The sequence below is a fragment of the Polypterus senegalus genome, chromosome 14 (assembly GCF_016835505.1).
Source record: "Polypterus senegalus isolate Bchr_013 chromosome 14, ASM1683550v1, whole genome shotgun sequence".
Lineage (NCBI taxonomy): Eukaryota > Metazoa > Chordata > Cladistia > Polypteriformes > Polypteridae > Polypterus > Polypterus senegalus.
Window position 1 is genome coordinate 64,216,686 of NC_053167.1, and position 20,940 is coordinate 64,237,625.

The 20,940-nt window shown below is 37.4% G+C and overlaps 1 protein-coding gene across 2 annotated transcripts in view; it reads right to left on the bottom strand.

Annotated features, from left to right (window-relative positions):
• Positions 1-4,211: 4,211 nt before the first annotated feature.
• The window catches only part of LOC120514245 (collagen alpha-1(XXIV) chain), a 327,082-nt gene continuing 310,353 nt past the window's right edge, over positions 4,212-20,940 (bottom strand). For both annotated transcript variants that reach the window (XM_039734522.1, XM_039734521.1), the window contains 4 exons: positions 17,365-17,533; positions 17,128-17,237; positions 7,817-8,032; positions 4,212-5,269 (listed from right to left, as the gene is read on the bottom strand). In XM_039734522.1, the coding sequence (XP_039590456.1) occupies positions 5,123-5,269; positions 7,817-8,032; positions 17,128-17,237; positions 17,365-17,533 (642 nt within the window). In that variant the 3' untranslated portion in view covers positions 4,212-5,122. The remainder of the gene's footprint in view (positions 5,270-7,816; positions 8,033-17,127; positions 17,238-17,364; positions 17,534-20,940) is intronic.

A 20,940-nucleotide genomic window follows, 5' to 3' on the forward strand; every position in this document is an offset into this window, starting at 1 on the left:
ATTGTTTATTTTGGGTTTAGAACAATCTGCTGTTTATGCCAGATGTTTATTGAATGAGCCTAGCAAGATGCGCACAGAGTACACTGACAGCAAAACAACAAAAGCAGATTCTAACTATCCAGACTTCCAAAGACATTGTGGAGCACAGCCTTACTTTAGACGCCCGTTACTGCTCTACTCTCGGTCTAATCAGTATAAATTGTTCAGTTTAAATCAAGTGAGGTTAGTGATGGTAGCTGCTGCTTGTACAGTCATTGGATGATGGAAGGACATGGCCATCCACCATATAAGGGCATCAGACCACCCACAATGTGGGGTAGTAGCCGCACACATTTAGTCCTGTATATCCTCTGGATGGTGTCTGTGGCCCAGCTGCTCCAAAAGATTCTGCTCTGTAACAGAATACATGGTTTAAAGAAAATTCTTTAGGCACTTTATTCATGCCACCAATATCAACAAACATCAGAGTTCCAAGGCTTCACTAACAGCACACCGGGAGCCATTGATTTAACTTCTTGAGCTATGGATGTGGGTAACGACCTTTTCTCCCACCTCCTAAACATTATGCCAAACTCTGGAGGGACACACCATCTTCTTACACGAACTGCTAGGCGGAAACATTACATGAGACATTTAGGATAGTTACAGCTTGGCATCATGTTCTTCAGCAGGACTGTGGAGGATCTCATCTACAGTTAAAGCAAATTTGGAAATGGTTTCTACCAGATTTGAAGGCCACTTGGTCTTTCTAAGGTTTGTGTGATGTGTGATGTACCACCAAACTTTTTGCTCACTGAATTCCTAAACATGAAACTGTCCAACAGTAAGTACTGGTCAACTGGTAATAAATGATTCTCCGTTCTGGACCTTAAAGCAGGTCATTTCCAGATTGAAATTGAACAACCTGATACTCACAAATAGGCAAATGGAGACATGTATGATACAAGTCACCCTTTATGGATTACGTAGTCAAATGTTTGTACCTTTGCTGATGCATAGAATTGAATATGTTAAAACATACCCTGAAATGATTAAATCCTTAAAGGTTTAGCCATTACAAAAAAAAAAAAAAACAAAGAGCCGTGGTCATTCATGAATGATGACGATTCATCAAAGACTATGTGAAGATCACTTGACCACTGAACAGAAAAAAACAAAACATCAAGAGAGAATGGTGAAATACTTCCGTCCTACAGGCTCATTTGGATGATGTTCTTGTCAAGAAGCATTCACTACATCATTGATAAAACTCTAAACTTCTCCACTCTAGGGTTTTGCTGATGCCAAATCCACTGCTCACAGATGGTGGCGCTGACCTCGACCAAGAGCAAGATGAGAAAAAAGGGTCATTGCCTTTGTGAGAAGACAACTTCCTGCAACGGACAACTACAATCCACAACATAAGTTATAAGTTTGAAATGTTCAAATGTAACAAGATGACATATATGGGGGCACCAACCACAGCAACTCCACATCCAGGTGCTGACCTTGACTATGACTGTGATGGATAGTTAACAACAATGTCAGATTTGTGCTCAAACTTCAGTATCACACAGATGCTTTTTCAAAATATTCTCATTAACAGAGATAAAGAGACAGTCAATCAGTTTACTCTCGAGACATGCCAGATCTGATTATTGAAAGTGTCACTCTAGAGATATGTGTAGGTCATCTCATTTTGAAGAAGACCTGAGCCTGCCATTACCTCTGCTGAGCCTCTCACTCTGTCATCTACCTGACTTTGAGGAGCAGGGGCAGCTTGTGAGGTTTGAAAGTGATTGCTTGGCATTATCTGCACATGTGATGTGAAAGGGTACTGAAGTTGGTTGTTTCTCAGATGATCACAAAATAATAGGCACTGTATCTCACCCGGGATTACTCAGAAAAGAGACTGAAAAGCCACATTCTTCTGACAGATGTTTTGGAAAATTAAACTGTTACAAGATGTCTGGCTGTTATGGCAAGGGCTGTACATTTATGGAAAAGATCTTCAGGGACCTTTCATAAACATGAAATGGCATGCTTAAATGATTGGTTTATATATTTTTATGTTTTTCTCTCATAAAATATAAGAATTGTTCTAGCAAGTTTGACCTGCCACCTTACCATGTTTAAAATAAACCTGTCAACTGGTTGTTTTGTTAAGCCCTAATCTGCATAATTTCACATACATATGGGCCTGGGGAGTGTTTCACAGACATAGTGAAGGGAAACACAAGGCAAAGAATACAAATGTGGCACAGTCACTAACCGGTTTTCCATGTCTGTTGCCAGAGTGGTGGAGAAGTCCACAGAAATGCACCCTGTATCCATTGATATTTAAGCTGACCAACGACCATTCATTCTCAAACCTGCTGAGAAGGAAGACTGAGCTCTGTGACCAAGAGGCAATACTAGGTAGTGAATGCTACCATTTTTGCATTATTTCTTTTCCTTGTCCATTGTATACCAGGATCCTCCAGGGCCCCAACACGTTTTCTGACCATTTTTGTTTGATTCATAATATTTATTGAACTAAAGGGGTAAAAACCAATGCTGACACCACCTCAAAGTGTTGTTGCTACTATTGCTGTCCTGATGCTCTTCATGTCACCATGGGCTTTCTGACAGCAGACACTGACACTTGCTCCTTCCACAGGTGCTTCACAGATGCTTGCCAGATACTCCTTACGCTGTTGCGACCTGTCACTGATCAGATGTGTTTTTCCGTGGTGCCGGTAGATACACTAAGAAGTAGACTTTTTAATTAGAATAGAGCTTCTTGGCTCAAAGGTTCCAGCAATATGGCAATAAATTCAGCTTAAAGGAATACGCCACCAAAACTTAGTATGCTACTAACCCCATGTAGCTTGTAACGAGAAAAAAATTGTAATCTCATGTTTTCATGCAGGATGGAGTCAATAAAGTTATTTTATAGGCCTCTATCGTGACTAATGGTTGACCACAACAAACAGTTCTAAAAACGTCTATGAAAAAATCCTGCATTGCTGGTGTCTCACAATCCACATGTCAGCTCACCCTGTTGTATGCTTTTGTATGCTATTTGTTACTCAATTATAGTTTAAAAAATACTTCTGCAAAAACCTGAGCAGTGCTTGCAGAGCATTTAAATTGAAGACCTCTGTCTCGTTGTCATTCATTCTGTCTTTGGATCAAGAGCTTATTCCCATGTGAGCGTGTTTCCTTGTGTGCACTGCTCTGACTTTCAGAAGTACCTATTAAATCCATGGCCTCCACGATTTCACACGTTTTGAGGCCTGAAATGGATGTAATCAAGCAATTGTGAAGGAAAATTTAGGGCAAGTTGCTTCTGGGTGGGTGTGTCTATTAAACAGGCCCGCCATTTTGAACTTTATTGTTCAGTTCAGTGTCCACTCTGCACTGCTGCTTTTATCTTCAGGCACTGTCAACTGCTTGGCAAGAAAAGGCGAGAAAGCTGTTTGGGAGTTAAAATCCACAAGACAGTCGCTTCGGTAAGGAGCTGTGCATTCTACTGGAGAGAAAACAACTGGAAAAAACAAAGCCATAAGCAAAGAAGGAAAGAAAAAAAAGAGCAGAGATTATAAACAAGCAAATGAGCAGAAGTGCACAGCCATCCACATGCTTGAGTTTATTATCATTGCCATAGAATGAGCGCACAACCTGAAATTAAATATAAGCAATAAAGATTTGGTGTGAGCTGTGCATTTGTGTTATAAATAATCTGCAATGTTTCAGGATAAGTGCTCATATTTTTTTAGCCTTGGACACCGATTCCAATCGTCTTACATGGTAATATGATACTAAAGCACTGGTTTGCTTTTTTAACATGACTTTGTGGGAAAGAAGTTGTAGTAGACATTAGGAATATTTTTTATTATATTAATGAACATTTCGGATTATTTGATATGATTTTTCTTTTGGCATCTCTTCTGTCCACAAGGTATTTGTACGTATGTTTAGCTGAATACAATGGCGACTAACATGAGGTCAGACGTGGACTGCATGTCCTGCAGAAGACACCAGGCCAAAACCTCATAACCTTCACTGTCTCCTTCTGCCTGTTCACAATGATAAAATCACATGGATTCACCTTTAGAATTTATGCCATTAAGGCTAACACCTCTCACGTTAAAGTTTAAGCGGAGGAGGCAGACCAAGCGTATACCTTCGAGTTACTGTGTATTACAACTAATTGGAATTTATATAAAAAAACAAAAAAAGTCCAAATATACACAGTAATTATTGTTTTGTAGATCTTTGTCTTGACTTAGTACCCTTAACAGAATCAGCATAATACACAGTAACAGTTATACACAATAAAATATTTGGATAGGCGTAGAGCATGTGCTTGTCATACCTGCAAGCACAATGAAAGGTGTGCTAGTGAACCAAATCTGAAAAAACAAACAACCAAAAATCAAACATGACAAGTAAAACATAGCTAACCCGTCCCCCCACCCCGCCATTTATATAAATAAAATCTTATTGCAATAGATGCTCAAAATCTGTTTTAAAAAGTAATTATATAACAGGTGAAATCATGATGTAACCAGTACATACATCTTGAAATAAAAATCCATACAGTACATCAAAATCTGTTCATTCTATAAACCACAAAGTAGTAATCTATAGCACCAGTGGTGAAAAAAGTAAAAAATACGTAGGAGGTAGAGCACCATCAGTGAAGATGAATAAGGACAAAGGTCGTCACGAGGATCGATGAAGAACAACAGGATGAGTGTGCTAATTTGCTCATGTGGGTGCGCGTAAAGTGCTTTCCTCAGTGTTTGTTTGTGTTTCAGAGAGCTGCAGCACATCAAGAACGTTTCATCTGCAGTGATGCTCTGTCTTAGAAAGCTATGAAGGGAAGCACTTAATATATCATTTCAACTTTAAATATTTTTCTACATACACACTTATAAATATATAATCTATTCCTGTGCATCCGTTAAGTTTTTTCATTGTAGTTGCATCTTCCTGAGAAGTCCTTATATGTACAAGACAAGCTCTGTTAGATATGGACGTGTGTGATGAGTTGTCCTGGACAAGGAGGACAAAAAGATCCCTTTAAAGTGTCTTCTTAACAAAAGAAAGCAACTTTAATGTTTCACTCCACAATCTGCAAGTAGTTTTGAATGCTTCACAGAAAACAGACTGGACCAACTTCTACTTGATATTTTTGCCCAGACTTGAGAGAGGGGAGTCTTTGAATCTCCACGATAGGCAGCTGGACGCTGTCCTGAGTACTGAATAGGAAGTGTGTTTGGTGCCAGCTGCCGTCTTGAATCTGCATTTGGAGGATACAAACATACAAATGGTTTTATTATCACTAGAAAAGTCACTTTCTATATTTGCTCAACATAAAATATTTTAACACATTCTGTAAGGTACAGAGTAGCAACACATTTGGAAGAAGTAACAATTCAGAATGTTTTGGAATTAACATGGGAACTGAAGATAAATAAGGGGAAATCTTTAATCCAATGATGATCTGGATGTCAATAATAATTCTTACAGGTACTGTATGAAAACAAATACATTTCAGTGATGGTCTGCTATCCCACAAGAACCAGTATTTGAAGAAGGACACAAATGAATGTATATACAGTACAAATACACATCGTATATACAAATGAATACATAAACACAGTGGCATGTAAAAGCTTGGGCACCATTGCTTAAAATGTCCATTACTGGGAATAGTTAAGTGAGCAGAAGATGAACTGATTACCACATGGTGTAAAGTTAAAGATGACACATTTCTTTAATATTTTAAACAAGATTACATTTTTATTTCCATGATTCAAAGGTACCAAATGGCAAAAAAATTAAAAACGCCTGACTGAAAAGGGGGACTATGAGGGCCATGACAAAACAGTCAGCTTGAGCCTCTTGAGGTCTTCCATTGTAGATTTTGAGGTGTGTTTCGGTTCATTATCTTGTTCTAGGGCCCATCCTCTTTTTAACTTCAACTTCTTTATTGATGGTGTGATGTGTTCTTCCAGACTTTGCTGGTATTTATTTGAATCCATTCTTCCCCCTACAAATGACATGTTCCCTGTGGCACTGGCTGCAGCACAAGACCAAACCCTGATTGATCGACAGCATGCTTAATAGTTGGTGTTCTTTTCCTGGAAATTGGCCACCTTTTTTCTCCAAACATAACTTTGCACATTGTGGTCAAAAAGATTTATTTTGATGTCATCTGTCAACAGGACTCATTTTCAGAATGCATCAGGCTTGTTTAGTTGTTCATTTGTAAACTTCAGATGCTGAATTTTTATGGCTAGGATGAAAGAAAGTTTCTTTTTTCTTCAACTCTACCATGATGTTCATATTTGTTCAGGTGGCCCTACACAGTAGTACAGTGCATCACCACTCCAGAGTCTGCTAAATGTTCCTGAAGGTCTTTTGGAGTCAAATGGGTTTTTTTTTTTATTTGTCTTTCTAGCAATCCAATGAGCAGTTATTTCAGAAAGTTTCTTGGTCTTCCAGACCTCAACTTGACCTCCACTGCTCCTGTTAACTGCCATTTTTTAATAACGTTACAAACTGAGGAAACAGCTACCTGAAAACGCTTTGCTATCTTCTTTGTAGCCTTCTTCTGCTTTGTAAGCATCAACAGTTTCATTTTTCAGAGTGCTAGGCAGCTCCTAAGATTGTTGAGACAAGGTTTGGGAAGTCAGAGAATTTATCAGCTTTACAATTTACATCACTTGGGGTTTCCTAATGATGACTGTGAACAAGCAATATCCCTAATGAGCTAATGAAGGTCTGAGACCTCGGTAAATGTTATCTGAAACCTCACATACCTTGGGGTGTACAAACTTTTACATGGTGCTCCTTTCCTTTTAACACTGTACAATTGTACAAAACAATACCCTAATCTTGCATAAAATGCTGAAAAGAAACATGTCATCTTTTACCTTTATGCCATTTATTGCTCAGCTCTTCTGCTCACTTAACCATTCACAGTAACAGACATTTTAAGGAAAAGTGCACAAATTTTTGCACGCCAGTGTATACAAAGAGAGTTATTGAATAAGGGAGGGAAACACAAGCTTAGAAACAGAATCAAACGGCAAATTGGTTAGAAGAAGGATATGTAGGATCATGGGCATCATGGTGAAAAACTGATGTGATACTTGAAAAGATGGAAGCCTATTGTCAACTGATATTTTAATGAAGTCATTTCTTGGAATGTCACTTGTTACCTTACAAAAAGTTTGTTAGATCAATCTGATATTTCACAGCGTGGTTTATGATAAAGCTATAGATTTTTTAGATCTTAAAAAGGACAGAGAATTTATTAAGGGATGTGCATTTTGTTATTTTTTTGGATCCTTTAGGGAGGCAGATGATTTAAACTGATGTTAGGGTATCTAGCTAAAGTCTGGAAGAAACCTCAGATGTGATATAGCAAGGCTAGTGCTGAGCTAGCAAGGCTTAGGCTTAGTGAACCGTTAGGGACAGTTTACAGTACTCTTATCTGCCTGAAAAGGATTGTTACTTTCTTTTTGACACTTACTGTTAATCCTAAGGTTCAGCCCAGGGTCAATTTATGATCAAAGAGCAGCGTTTGAAAGGGTAACAGCCAAAGGTGATGTTGTTAAAGGCAGGTTTCATAATAAAGAGACAGAGAGCCAAAGGGAAGTGAAGAGAAGGAGTTGGCATTTTGTTTGGGACATGCTACTAAACTGGATGTAGTTATAAATGTCGATTTTCTAAATTACGCTGTGCTCTTTGTACAGAATATAATATATATAGCTCTCCATCCAAATGTCTAGTACTTTATTTTTTATTATGACATCTTATTGAATAACGTAGACTTTACCTTGCATTCATCTTTTAGGACCATTGGTTCAAGTAGTTTGTTTGCCTCATATATTTGTCCATTCCAACCCTTGAAGCGGACAGATTTCTTTTGATGACTTGGATTTGTGACATTCCATACTGGAGTGTTGAGACAGTGGATAATAATACTGTGAGTGGCTTCCGAGCTCAAAAGGTGTAGGAAGTTCATTTGCACTTTTCCTATTCCAAAGTTCATCTAGAATATCACAGAAAGCGTTAGCATTCATCATTAATTACATTTTCAAATGAAATTATAAGTTTGGTATTTTTTAAATTAAAGTTATTTCTTCAAAAACATGGTATTTACTGTATGCATTTGCCAAATAAAATTGTGCTTTAATGTTAAGCATTTTCTGTATATTTTTAAAAGTATCTTGCTCATCCTGGCATTTTAAAATGGGAGCTATGGGGCACAGAGTACAATGAAAACTAAACATCCAAAAGCTTAATTGAATATGTCCACTTTGAAGCTGCAAAACTTTCAATTTAAGAAAACATTCTTTCCCTCTTCTGATGAATGTTTGTGATGATAAAAGGGATCTGGAAATAATCATTTTATTGCATATGCCTGCTACTATTTTTCTTGAGGTACGAACCAGTGATGAACGAACTCCACGGTGTTTGCTTCACCTCGAGTTTGGAAAAATGACAGAAGTGCTTGCGAATATTACTCAACTTGACGAAATGCATTGAAGTCAATGGGGACAAACCAAATGAACTAGATTTAACTGGATAATAAAGGTACAATCATCTGCTAACTATACTGGACTGATTACTGTTGCCAAAAAGGCGAACCAAGCTGTGTGGCAGCAGTGCCAACCACTGGATCACCATGCCTTTGTGAGATAAAAGAAGAAAGAATACAGTCAGAGACACGCAAATGTAAATTTCATCAAAACAAAGTGGAAATGCTGAAATCATAGTCAGCAGTCAGCAAAATACGTAGGTCATTTTATGTTGATTTATGTGAGAAACTATTGCTTTGTGTGATTTTCAGAAAACAGCTCGGCAGCAGCTCACTGCCCATGTACCTGCCATAGCCATGGTATCGCACAGAGCAATGCACGCAGCAACAGATGTTTTATGTTGATATATGTGAGAAGCTATTACTTGGTATGCTTTTCAGAAAACTGAGTTTTTTAGAAATACATTAGGCCCTAGGAGAAAAGGAAAAAAAACAGCTCTAAAAGAGTTAAAGGTAGAAAATTCAAAGTGGCGTGTCATGATTGATGCTGCTGGCTCACTCTATTTTTTTAATTCACACTGAAGGCTCTCCAAACTGTCTGTGCTGATGCTTTGTAAAAACATCATGTAAATAGTAATAAATCTTTCATTATTATTATTTCACAAAGTCTCCTGTGTTTGGAGAGGGTGGGGCGTCAGAATCTTTCATGGTATGTTTTCATTCTCCACATGGCTAATTATGGCAGGTGTAGGGCATGCGCCTCCTTCTCTTATATTGACGTGGAACTCAAAGATCGACCTGCCCTTTTGGTGACAAGCAGAGATAACTTGTAATTTATGCTGTACATAAAAATAAAATTTGAGAACCTGCATTATTTATTTATCTGTTAAGCTCCTTAAGTTGAGTTCACCTACTATACACAGTACTAATGTGCTTTTATCGCTTTACAGTTTATAATATTTGTTTCCATGGAAAATGTAAAAAAACTTATGATATAGTAGTTCACCAGCTGCCTGGATATTCTGTTTATATCTTCATGAGTTTCCTCTGCTAACCCAGAGTTAAAATATGCAGTGTGGCAGCCATTAAACTAGTGATACTGTGAGCATGATTGTGTGCTCTTCAGAGTGCCAACCACTGCGCAACTGTGCCTCTGTGATCAAAGAAGAAAGAACGTAGTGAGAGATGTGCAAACGTCATAACTAGTCTATAATACAAACAATCAGCATTATATACCCGGGGAGTGGTCCCATGCAATGTTGGCTGTTATAGCTCCGGGGGATGTTGCGCTGGCCTCACAACGCATTATGGAATGCTAAAAATAAAAAAAAAGTTCACCTACATTGGCCAAATTATCAGTAAATAATTTGATGAACATGAGCGAACACAAATACAGCAAATTTGCTGCGTATAATGCTTTGGCGAAGTTTGCTGATCAACACAAGTAAGGATATATTTTCTACTTGCTTTTGTAATTGTCAGGAAAATACGGAAGTAAATCAACACAACACCAAGGACTTGGCAGGAACAGTTTAGTGTGATTTTGTCTTTTGAGAGGAAACCACATCCCAGGGTGAGAGGCTACTGAGGATGAAGACAAGCCCAGAGGTACTGTGCACAGCTGGTTTTCTTTAAAAATCATAGAATCTTATAATATCAGTGCTTTTTGTTTGAAAATGACATGTAAAGCTATTTTACAATGTATGTTGTAATTTCAGGACACAAGTCAATGCTTTATAACTTTCCTGGCTTGAACAATGGACATACTCTGTAAGTTTTTAAGCTTTTATTTTCTGGTGGTGCTCTGAGACCCATAAGGTTCCATTCTAAATGCCAGGAGTGAACATAGAATTTTAGAACGCAGTTTTGCATGGCAGATACAGTACATACAGTGTACACCATGTTTGTGAAGGAATACCAAACATATCCTTTAAGAAAATATAAACATTTCATACATGTAAGGAGAGACTGTACTGACTAATGTATATATTGAAAAAAAATATTGACAAAATCAGTCTACTTTCATGTCAAAAAATATGTATCAGGAAAAAAAATTAAAATAGAAAACTGACATTGAAAATAATCAGTGATACAATTAATATGAAATTGGATTTTACAACATACACTCAAGTAATGATCAAAGGAAAAAAAGGAAAATTAAATCTAAAACAATATAAAGAACACTTTAACATATCATTACCTTCACTAACCAATATTTACAAAGAGTAAAGTGCATGCCACCCTGGATTTACTTGTAAGCTTCAAAGTAAAATCTGGAAATTTCAAAATGCAGTCTCACATTATGTACATTCAGAGTTGTGGGGTCATTGAAAACAGCTTCCAACTCCGACTCCAACTCCAGAAAGCTTACAAAGTACGACTCCAGCTTCACTTTGACCTTGCCCTGAAATCCAGCTTTAATATATGCCAGTTTTGTGCAGCTTTTATAATAGACAGTGCTATTCCATAATGATTGGTTGCTATTGTTAATGTGCAATGTTCATCCATCATTTCATACCTGTATACTGTGCAATAAGGTGATAGCTAATGAAGATGTGCATTGAAGGTGTGCATCGTCACTTGGATCCCATGTAGCTCAAAATAAATGTTGTGGGGTATGACTAGTGCCTTTCACTCTAAGGCAGACAAGAACTGAGGAAATGTGCAAATGATTTGGCTATAATGTGCAATAAAACCTGAAAGTAATGTTATTTTCAATATGAACAAAAACGTTATATGCTACAAAAATTCTGTTTTGTTTATGCTCTAATGTGCATATAACATACAGTGCGTACAACCTGTAGCTGTGGTGGTGCTCAGTGTCACTCAATAACTTTAGCTTGCATTTCTGCTGTGGCCCCTTCTGCCCATCTTGGCGCTGCTATCAAGGGGATAGCCACCAAGTAGTCTGTACTGAAGAACATTTAAGGCAGCACCTCTCATTGCATCATTACTATGGCACAGGGAGTATAAAGAAAATTTGTAATGTATGAACATTTCTCACGCACTGACAATGAAACTTTTATATGTATAAAGTTACAAAAGAAAACAAAACAGTATCTTGTGGGCCCAAAACTAGTACTTACTCTGGTGATGGAAAAGAAGCCCCACCAAGAGCATCAAATCTGAAGTGTAAACTAGAACATCATCCAAGTATGCTCAATGTTATTATTTCAAAAGAGGGAGAATATAAAAGCCAAGTGATATTTTTTCAGATCATCAGTTTCATTCCAAAATATTTTATGACTGACAAGACTAATGTGTGTATAATGGCAGATATGACATCCTGCTGGCAGCTACTTATGTTGACCCAATATATCAAGTAACCCTTACAGATGGACAGCCAAATGGAGCTAAAAATGCCATATGAGAGCTTTCAATCTGAATGCACTCCTTAATGCTGAAGGAAGAGGCTCCCTTTTCATCGTGCACTGTTTCCTCATCACTCGCGTTACCTTTGGATACTGAAGATGGTCTGGATTTTGAAAAATGTCTATAGAAACAGGAGCAATCAAGGTGCCACTGAATTAACTTAGAGGTGACAGGAGAAAGAAAGCCACTGAAACATTCATGTTCAAGTAGAATGCACTAAAAGAAACAGACACAATTGGTTGCACCTTGAAGATAAGGGAAAAAGAGCAAAACTTAAATAGCCCTCTACTGTAAAAGATGCAACTCTTATTGAGCAAACTATTATAGTAATGTTCATTTTTCAGTTGTGTTCTTAATGTAACTTTTTCCTGTTTTGTTGCTATAGAGAACTTTATATTTTCTGAACCACTTATTAAATTACAATTATAAAACTTAAACTTTAGGGAGAGGCAAGATATATAAAGTAAGGCCCCTGCATGAGAAGCTATTGATATAGGGATAGGATCACACAATACTTATTTGCTATATAAGATCACAAAACAAGCATCACGTGGAAACCATACTGGATATATTTCTAATCTTTGTCTGTTATGATCCAGGTTGTATGGTGTGAATTGCTACACTCTGCTTTGTTTATGGCACTAAACATGTGGATAATGCTTAAAGGTTAAAACTTACTGAACCTGTTTTCCTGTTTGCACATTTGCTCTATCTTGCTGCCAGGAGCTGAGAGCTGGGAGTTCCTTTCTTGGGTGGATCAATTAGGACTGAGGTGGGATGCCTCCAGCATTAAGCTTCAGCGATAATCATACCTGGGTGAAATCTAAAGGAACTACTGATAGAAAGTAGTGGACCCTATAGTACTGGATGTAAGTGCATTGAAACTGTGAACTGTATATCTCCAAGGTCCGGCAAGTGTGAGATCATGCAAACGAAAATAGCAACTGAGGTGTGACATAGATCTCTGGGCTTATGGGAAGAGAATCTGTGCATTGAGGAAGGGATTTATTTTTAAGGAGAGGTTTTCCCAAAATTTTTCTGTGACAAATGATACTGTTATATTAGTAACTGAAATTGTTAATTTTGTATGGAGGAAATCTTAAAATATAAACATGTTTTTATCCATATAATGTGATTGTTAAATTGCTTTAAACAAACACTTAGTCTCATAATTGACTAGCATGTACAGCACCCTGTTGTTTGTGCAATGTATTTTGTCTTCCACTTTTTAATAGTTCGCTCCATTAGCAGCTTTGTAGCCATTGAATTCGAATAGCAGATTACTACCATTTGTAGACTCATAATGCTAAACAAATTACTTTATTTAGTAATCTGCTTCTCTGCCTGTTGTCTATTAGCATTTGTCATTTTAATATATGAACTATAGTTTAATTGAATTCAACATATTTCATTCTTTACATGAACTGTATTTTATTTGTGAATTAACCCAGACATGCTTTTTTGCTATTACTGCTATTATTTAACAAAAACAACAATAATAATAATAATATTATATAGCCTTTTTTTGCAAAAATCAAGTACAACAAAAACAATTATCTGATAAGACTACAAACACAATCTGACAATCATATCTCTGAGGTAGGAACGTGCCAAGTCATGTAAACATTAAAAACATAAAAAAGATTAATATCAATTTTGTAAGAAGGAGGCAAGCAGTGATGGGGCTTAAGAAGAACAGAAATGTGGTCCTCAGTGCTAATGCAGGTAAGAATTCTAGCAGCAGCATTTAATACTTCCTGTAACTATTTAATTTTGCATTTTGGAAGGATGGATAAAATGGCACTAAAATTCCTTCCGACATCTCTCTGGGGGATACCACACCCAAGGAATATAATTTTGTAATTAATTTTGTGATGAGAAGCTTTGACAAAACACTATTAATTTTTCCAACCATTTTTACAGTGGGCACATCCATTTTGGGATGGCTTTCATGGTGATTGCTGTTGCAATGTATCCCATGATGCACTGGGAGTATGCAATGGGTGATATCATCAGTGTGACCTCTTAAAGGTCATTGGATGCGTTCCTAAATTATATAAGACTAGCCAACCCGCGGCGTAGTATACGCCGCATAATTATTTATTGATGGTTGAACACTTCCTAAAAGACACAGTTGTCCAAATGGGGTGGGTTTGAGGATACGACTGTGAGTGAATAAAAAGATGGAACTATGGAGATAGCAACGTACAATTGTCCGTGACTGAAAACTGGTTTTGGCAGATACTGACATATCTTTTTTAAAGTTTGGCCCTGTGCCTTATTAATTGTCATTGCAAAGGCCAATCTAACAGGAAATTGTCTGTGTGTAAAAGTAAAAGGCAAATTTGAATCTGATGGGGTCAGGGAAATCCAGGGAATAAGGACAGTTTGTGAGGTAGCAGCTGCGAATGTTTTACACTCCAGTACATTGGAGTGAATGCTGGTAACAGAAAGACTAGTGCCGTTACAGAGACCTTTTGCTGTCATTAGGTTTCCGAGAAGCATGACGACTGAACCAATTTTAAATTTGAGTTTATGCAGAGGCATGCCAGTGGGAGTAAGACTGTTAAATTCTTCAGGGAATGAAAGTTGATCTGCATGATCGTCAGTGACGATGGAGTCAACGCTGGTCAAAGTTACTTCGTCGGTAGGGATAAGTCCTCGAGAGCGAGGGTGGACGCGGGAGGAGGGTTAGAGTTGGCAGGCGGGGCTCTGTCGTGCGTTCCCAATGGTTGGGCGACTTGGTCGATTATATATATAGAAAAGCAGCCAGAACCGAAAATAACAATGAAAAGTCAATGTGGCTCAGAGGTGCAGGTGTAGCAGAGACGAAGGCGACTGAGGCTGTGTTTGGTGAGGTGTTTCATGCGGGCACATGAGCAGGCAGTGCGCATGCCTCGAGAGCGAGGGTGGATGTGGGAGGAGGGTTAGAGATGGCGGGCAGGGCTCTGTCGTGCGTATCACATGATGCGGGAGGCGGGTTAGAGTTGGTGGACGGGGCTCTGTCGTGCGTATCCCATGGTCTCTGTCGTGCGTACCCCATGGTCAGGCGACTTAGTCAATTATATATATAGATTGGAGAAAAATCGTGATACTTACAACTCTTATTTTTGTGACTCCTGGCATTAGTAACTACTACTACCATTTTTGATTTTGATCATTGGTTATTGCTTTAGCTTTGTAGATTCTCTGTCTGGAGTCCAATATCAACCTTTGCTTGTTTTTTGACAATATCCTTTTCTTTTTAACTGACTACCTGTTTCAGTCAGTACGGGTTGAATTGTCTGTATTTCCTTGCCACCCCCTCTATATTCTTTTTTAGGTTTTAATATCATAGTAAACCAGCTCGGGTGCTTTGACAGAGTGTCTTAATTTTCAGTATACCAACAACATTGATGAAATCTATAAACCTCCTGCTGAAGATCAAAACTATATAGTGGAGGATAGTCAGTGAACAGAAGGAAGCATCAGTGAAGACAACAGCATTCTATACAGTAACATTTCATTTAGAGACTGTCCTCTTAAAAGCATTATTTTGGCAGAGACAGTAATGATAAAAGATGGCTACATCAGTTATTTGTATTGCCTTAATGTCTAGATGAAGTGCAATAACTAAATCAAGAAAAGGGTCATATTTGTAATAATAACACATATTGCTTCATATCAAAAGATTTCAGTAATCTAGAAAAGGTCAACTGTTAGGGTATCAGTTGCTACATCCATATGACTGATTTAATATCCCATTATTAAAATACTGTTATAATTAGTATAATTCATAGGTATAACATGCTCAAGCTCATCAAAATCACCTGTATGGAGTCTTTGCACGTGATAAATAACATCAATACTGATTTTCTGAATCAACTCTTTATTCATTACCGTCTGTACTACGATAGTGTACTGTATTTATCAACTCAGTTTCCTGCCAGTTCATGTTCACTTATACAGCCACTTTAATGTTTGTTTCCCTGTAATTTATGTTTTGTTGCTTAAATTTTTCATTTGTTTTGCATGACACCTTGTGAGTATAAACATTAGCTTCAACACTGCTCATAAACCAAAAGAACAGTTTAACATGCAAACTATAAAGCCGAGGCAAAACTGTATCAAAAACCTTATTAAGAAGATTCTTTTTACGCAAAATGAAAAAGAGGCATTCTCTGCCTCTTTGTACATGATAGTGTAAGTTTAGGAGGACCGATCTTCTTGATACTTGTTAGGTACAGACTTTACTTTTCTCTAATCTTGACAATCATTTGCAATATTTCTAAAGCAATTCATTGTACTTGTGTTATAAGAAAAAAAACAATTTATTCCTAAGTGTTAACAGTACAGTCAAATTAATTTGTAAACATAAATAACCAAGAGCTATATCAAGTGTCGATAATTTACCCACAATCAGATAGCAAAAGCCAAATAAAGAACCTCAGTCTGTTTTCCCCTCTATGAGGAATCAGTCTGGCTTTCAAGCAGTATTGATGCAGACATCACGTCATACAAAAAATGCCAGCATTGAGCCTACTAATGACTACATACAATTACAAATTTAAAGGAGGTCCATTTACCTTAACTCAATTCATTTTTACATATATTAAAAAGGAAAAACAAATCCAACTACAAAAATAACAGGTAGTCTGAAGTAAAAAAAAAATCAGGAATGAAAACGATCAACTATGGAGTATGCCAGGTCAGATTAAACCATCTGCAAATTTAAGAACTGAGAGAAAAAAACTGCGCTTTTAAGAGAACAATATTACTGTACATTTACTTACAAGTTTTCCGTTTACCTTTCAATCACAAGGCACGGAATATTAAAGCATACAAACCTGAGAAACAGGTGCATATTACAGAGCAACAGAAGAATCTTTCTATATCTAGGCATTTATTTATGCCTTTGTAGTAATCTGAACTAGAATGCTGACCAATCAAATTCTTTAAAATCACACATATACAGTATACATTTCCTATTCCAAATGCTAGGTATGCCACCTTTATACCCATGCAGTATGTGTTAAAAGATGACTTGTGTGAGGCTTAATGTGTGCTGTCAACCTAGAAGTCCTGATTTTTTCATGGTTTCCTAATTTTTACTTACTAATGGTAACTTTCATCGGGTTTAATAAAGTTTTAATAATCTTTGTGCTAATGTAAAAATAACTTCAATAAACACATACTTGTGGTGCAAAAAGGTAAAACGATTAAAAATACAGTTTAAATTGTGATATAGTCTTTACCTTGGTAGAAGAATCAGGACTTAGACAAGTCTGGCCACCAGCAGTAAAATTACAAAAAACCTCAATGGCATCAGAAGGGCATCCTAAATTAGGATCTATCCAAAACTTTCCTGAATAAACCAAACAAGAAATTAAAAATACTACAGTAAATATATGGTTTTAGATGTTTAACTATGCAATATTATTATGGTATAATTTTATTCTATGGTGAATAAAAACATATTGGGCAGTGCTTACCATCTGACATCTTCTGTTCACAGTTCAGCAAGTCTCTACAAATCCTAGCAGGATTCTCTTGGGTGCCTAGAGGGTTCTTAATGCTGTGCATTAGGCTACTTAAGTAATGAAGAGTCTTGAAGATGTCTGAACTTTGATCTTGTAGAGGAATCTCAGTATTCTGGTAACTCTGAACCATGATAAAATGTGTAAAAGAAAAAAATAAAACAGATTGGAATGCAGTTTATTTATGACAGTAGCATCCTACAAAAAAAAAAAAATCAAAAGTACAATTTTGGATTTTCAGAGAAGTGCATAAAAGATAGAGGGTACATTCCCTTATTTGTATATTTGACCATTACACTAGAATTCTAATAGAATGACACTGAAATAGCATGCCACTGTCAAACTGAGGCTAATCTTCTGTGAGCTATTAGTTAACTTAAACCAGCAAACATGATAGTTAAAGCATTAACATAACTGTAGGTCTAAATGGAAAATAGAACTTTTTCTTTTGTAATCACTGTACTATAAGGGATCAGATAAGATTACAGACAAAGGTTTTTACTTAATTTTTACATGTATTATATTAATTTACATGAATCATATCCAACACTGGCACTGACAACATTCTTTTCATTCACTGCATTTGATGTCTCTACACTGTACACTGATCATATTTTCCTAAATAGAAATGGGCTAAAATTGTTTGGTGGGAAATTGTTCTACATATCACTACCATTATTCTGCAGCCATTCCCTATGTAATAGGCAAACTTTGGCTTTATATATTACTAGCTGTGTAAGCCTGTGCTGTAAAAAGTCCGGGCTCCTAGAAACTATTGAAATCGTTAGAAAAAAATTGAAATGCAGAGTCGGTGGTTTCGTTTTGTGGATGTGCTCGCCACCCATGTCTGTCAGCGGCTAAGCAAGTTTCTCTCTCATTTGCCTTTTGTTGGCAGTTTCAGTTTGGCGACAAAGTCACTTTCTTTCAGCTTCATGCTGTAGCCTCGTATTTCTTTCTTCTTCCAACTTGCTAACTTGGTACTGCCTCACCAGCTCTTTGAGCTTCATGCTGTAGCCTCACACTTCTGGGCCAGACAGACATACACATACATTTCCACGCGTAGACGTTTATATATAAAATATGTACGTCAAAAGTTGACTTACAAAGTAGAAGGATTTGGAAACTGAGGAATAGATTTATGGCTCAAGACGAAAAAAAGGAAGAGTGAGGAAGAGAGAGAGAATTTAATGTAGAAATTCATGTCCTAAATAGGGCTCTACTGGGAAGTATAGGTATGTGTACCGTTACCCATAAAACAATAAGAGAAGATGGGCTGGACAGACGACTAGTAGTGCTGGATGAATACAATGGAATTTTTATAGTTGTTAGCTAGGAGGTAACACACAGCGGAATGCTCCATTTGAAGGTCCCAAGACCTCCATGGTGAGATATCTGACTTGAACTTTCTATAAAAGGAAAGGGATCGATACACAGGAGAAGTTATTTGAGTGGTGGAGATTTTCAAATTGCAAACATAGCTGGGCTTTTAATACAGAAAAGACAAATGATTAGCAAAAGGTCAAATACAACTTGACTTCAATAAGCAGGCCAAAAAGGCAAAAAGAAAATCTAAATTCAAACATGAAACTGCTTGAGAATCCACGTTTCATTGCCAATGAACTTTTACTCTATTTATAACAAAGTGTAGATAATGGTGGGCATGTATTTTGCCCTTACATATGATGATGACCATAAGCCAGTGACACGAAAGGCATGTCTATTGAACAAAGTCACTTTCATGATGTGGAAAAATATTGATAAGAAGGAAAAAAAAAAATGATTGCAAAGTTTATTACATTCCAGAGGCCTGGAAGTGGGTGATAACCTCCCTACTAAGTCACAGCCTTGTATCATTAGTGCAGTGTATTAATGCTAAAGCTTACGATTGGCAAAGACAAATAACCTGGAGACCACTGTATTTCAATGGCCACTGCACTTGTAAGTAAACATTGGGCAGTTTAAGTGGCTACCCCTGCCAGAGCACATTAAGCTTTAAAGACAATGGCTCTCTAGCATAGATGAATAGATAAACAGTTCTATTGAGGAAGTCTAACTAGATTGATGTAGACCAAATTATTTTAGTGCTGACTTAAATGTACAGCTAGAGAAAACTATTCAACTTTAGAAGGGCACACATAATTTCTTTCATTTTGGATTTTGTGTATATTTTTTTTCTTTTAAAGAGATAAGATTAACAAAAGACTGTGAGTGAATAATATATCCTGTATTGTCACAGAAGGCATGGTCAGACTGGTATCCTGGCCAGGTAAGAAAACACTATCTATCCATCCATTCCTTCACAACAAAAGGGCAGTGGGAGAAGGCCTCCCTGACACACGTGTTTCTCCTGAATGCTGGGTGGCTGGATCCCTCTAGTGAAGCCCCCATTTGTACACCAGCACAGCAGCATGGGAACTGTAATCTCAATGGTCAGTCCTGCCGGAGTACCTTAAGGACACTCCTCTGTCCTAGTGAAGCTCCATCTGACCCAAGTGTTCTTGATGCCAGTGCTGACGCACTGGAAGTTCTTCCAGATCTGGACTGAAAAGAAGCTAGTCAGCCTCCCCCAGGTAAGTTATAGTTCATTGTGGGCTCAGATAAAGCTCATTTGGGATTAGTGGAGGAGAAAGAGAAGGACTAAGAAGATGCATGAAAAGCATTAATAAAGAAGGAGAACTGCTTGTAAAGAGCTTGTGAAAAATTAATTTTGTTCAATAAAAGTACTTTATTTGAACTTGGGACTGTGTTGATGCAGTTATGTTTGGGGGTTTGGGAGCTGTGATGCCTCTATAGATGGTTGTGGGGTGTGTGTGTGTGTCTATGATTATTGTTCAAAAGTTTGGAATCACCCACAAATTTTCATGTTTTGCAAGAAAGATACCTTTTTTAATCAGAATACTATTCAACTGATTTTAAAATATAGCCAAGATATTACCAGTCAGTATCAAGGCCATTACTGCTTAAAATGACTGATTTTTAATTTATTATTCACATATGACTGCAAAGCCATATTTTTAGCAGCAATTCCTTCAGTGTACTAATGGTCAACACTGTTGGGTCCAGGGTGTCCATTCAAGGGTACCCTTGTGGAGTACTGAAAATAATAACCTGCCCAGTCATCTTTAGCAGCACAGCATTTCCCCTTTATGGGCAACTACAGACTCAAGGAAGGAGCGACACCAAGTGCCGCTAGACAAAGTCTCAGTTGGGCAACACTGTAGCAAAAGTATCAGCATCCTTGTCTTTTCAAATGATCCTCAGCAGAAGTTTAAACCTGCCTCACAGTCAGGGTGCATTAGACCCTTGAGTTGGTAGGAGAGTGTGGGCCAGCAGGAGGTGGGCAAGGATGAGGAGAAATTTCAAGAGACAGTAGGTTCAAAAGAAAGTGCTTAGGGATACTTGAATGGACAAATGGATCCATCCAAGTACATGTTTCTGATTAGACAGGAGTTCAGGTCTGGTGTAATCAGGCTATAATAGACTTCTATTTACTTTTGTATTTTCTGTTCACCATTTTGTGAACTGTATCAA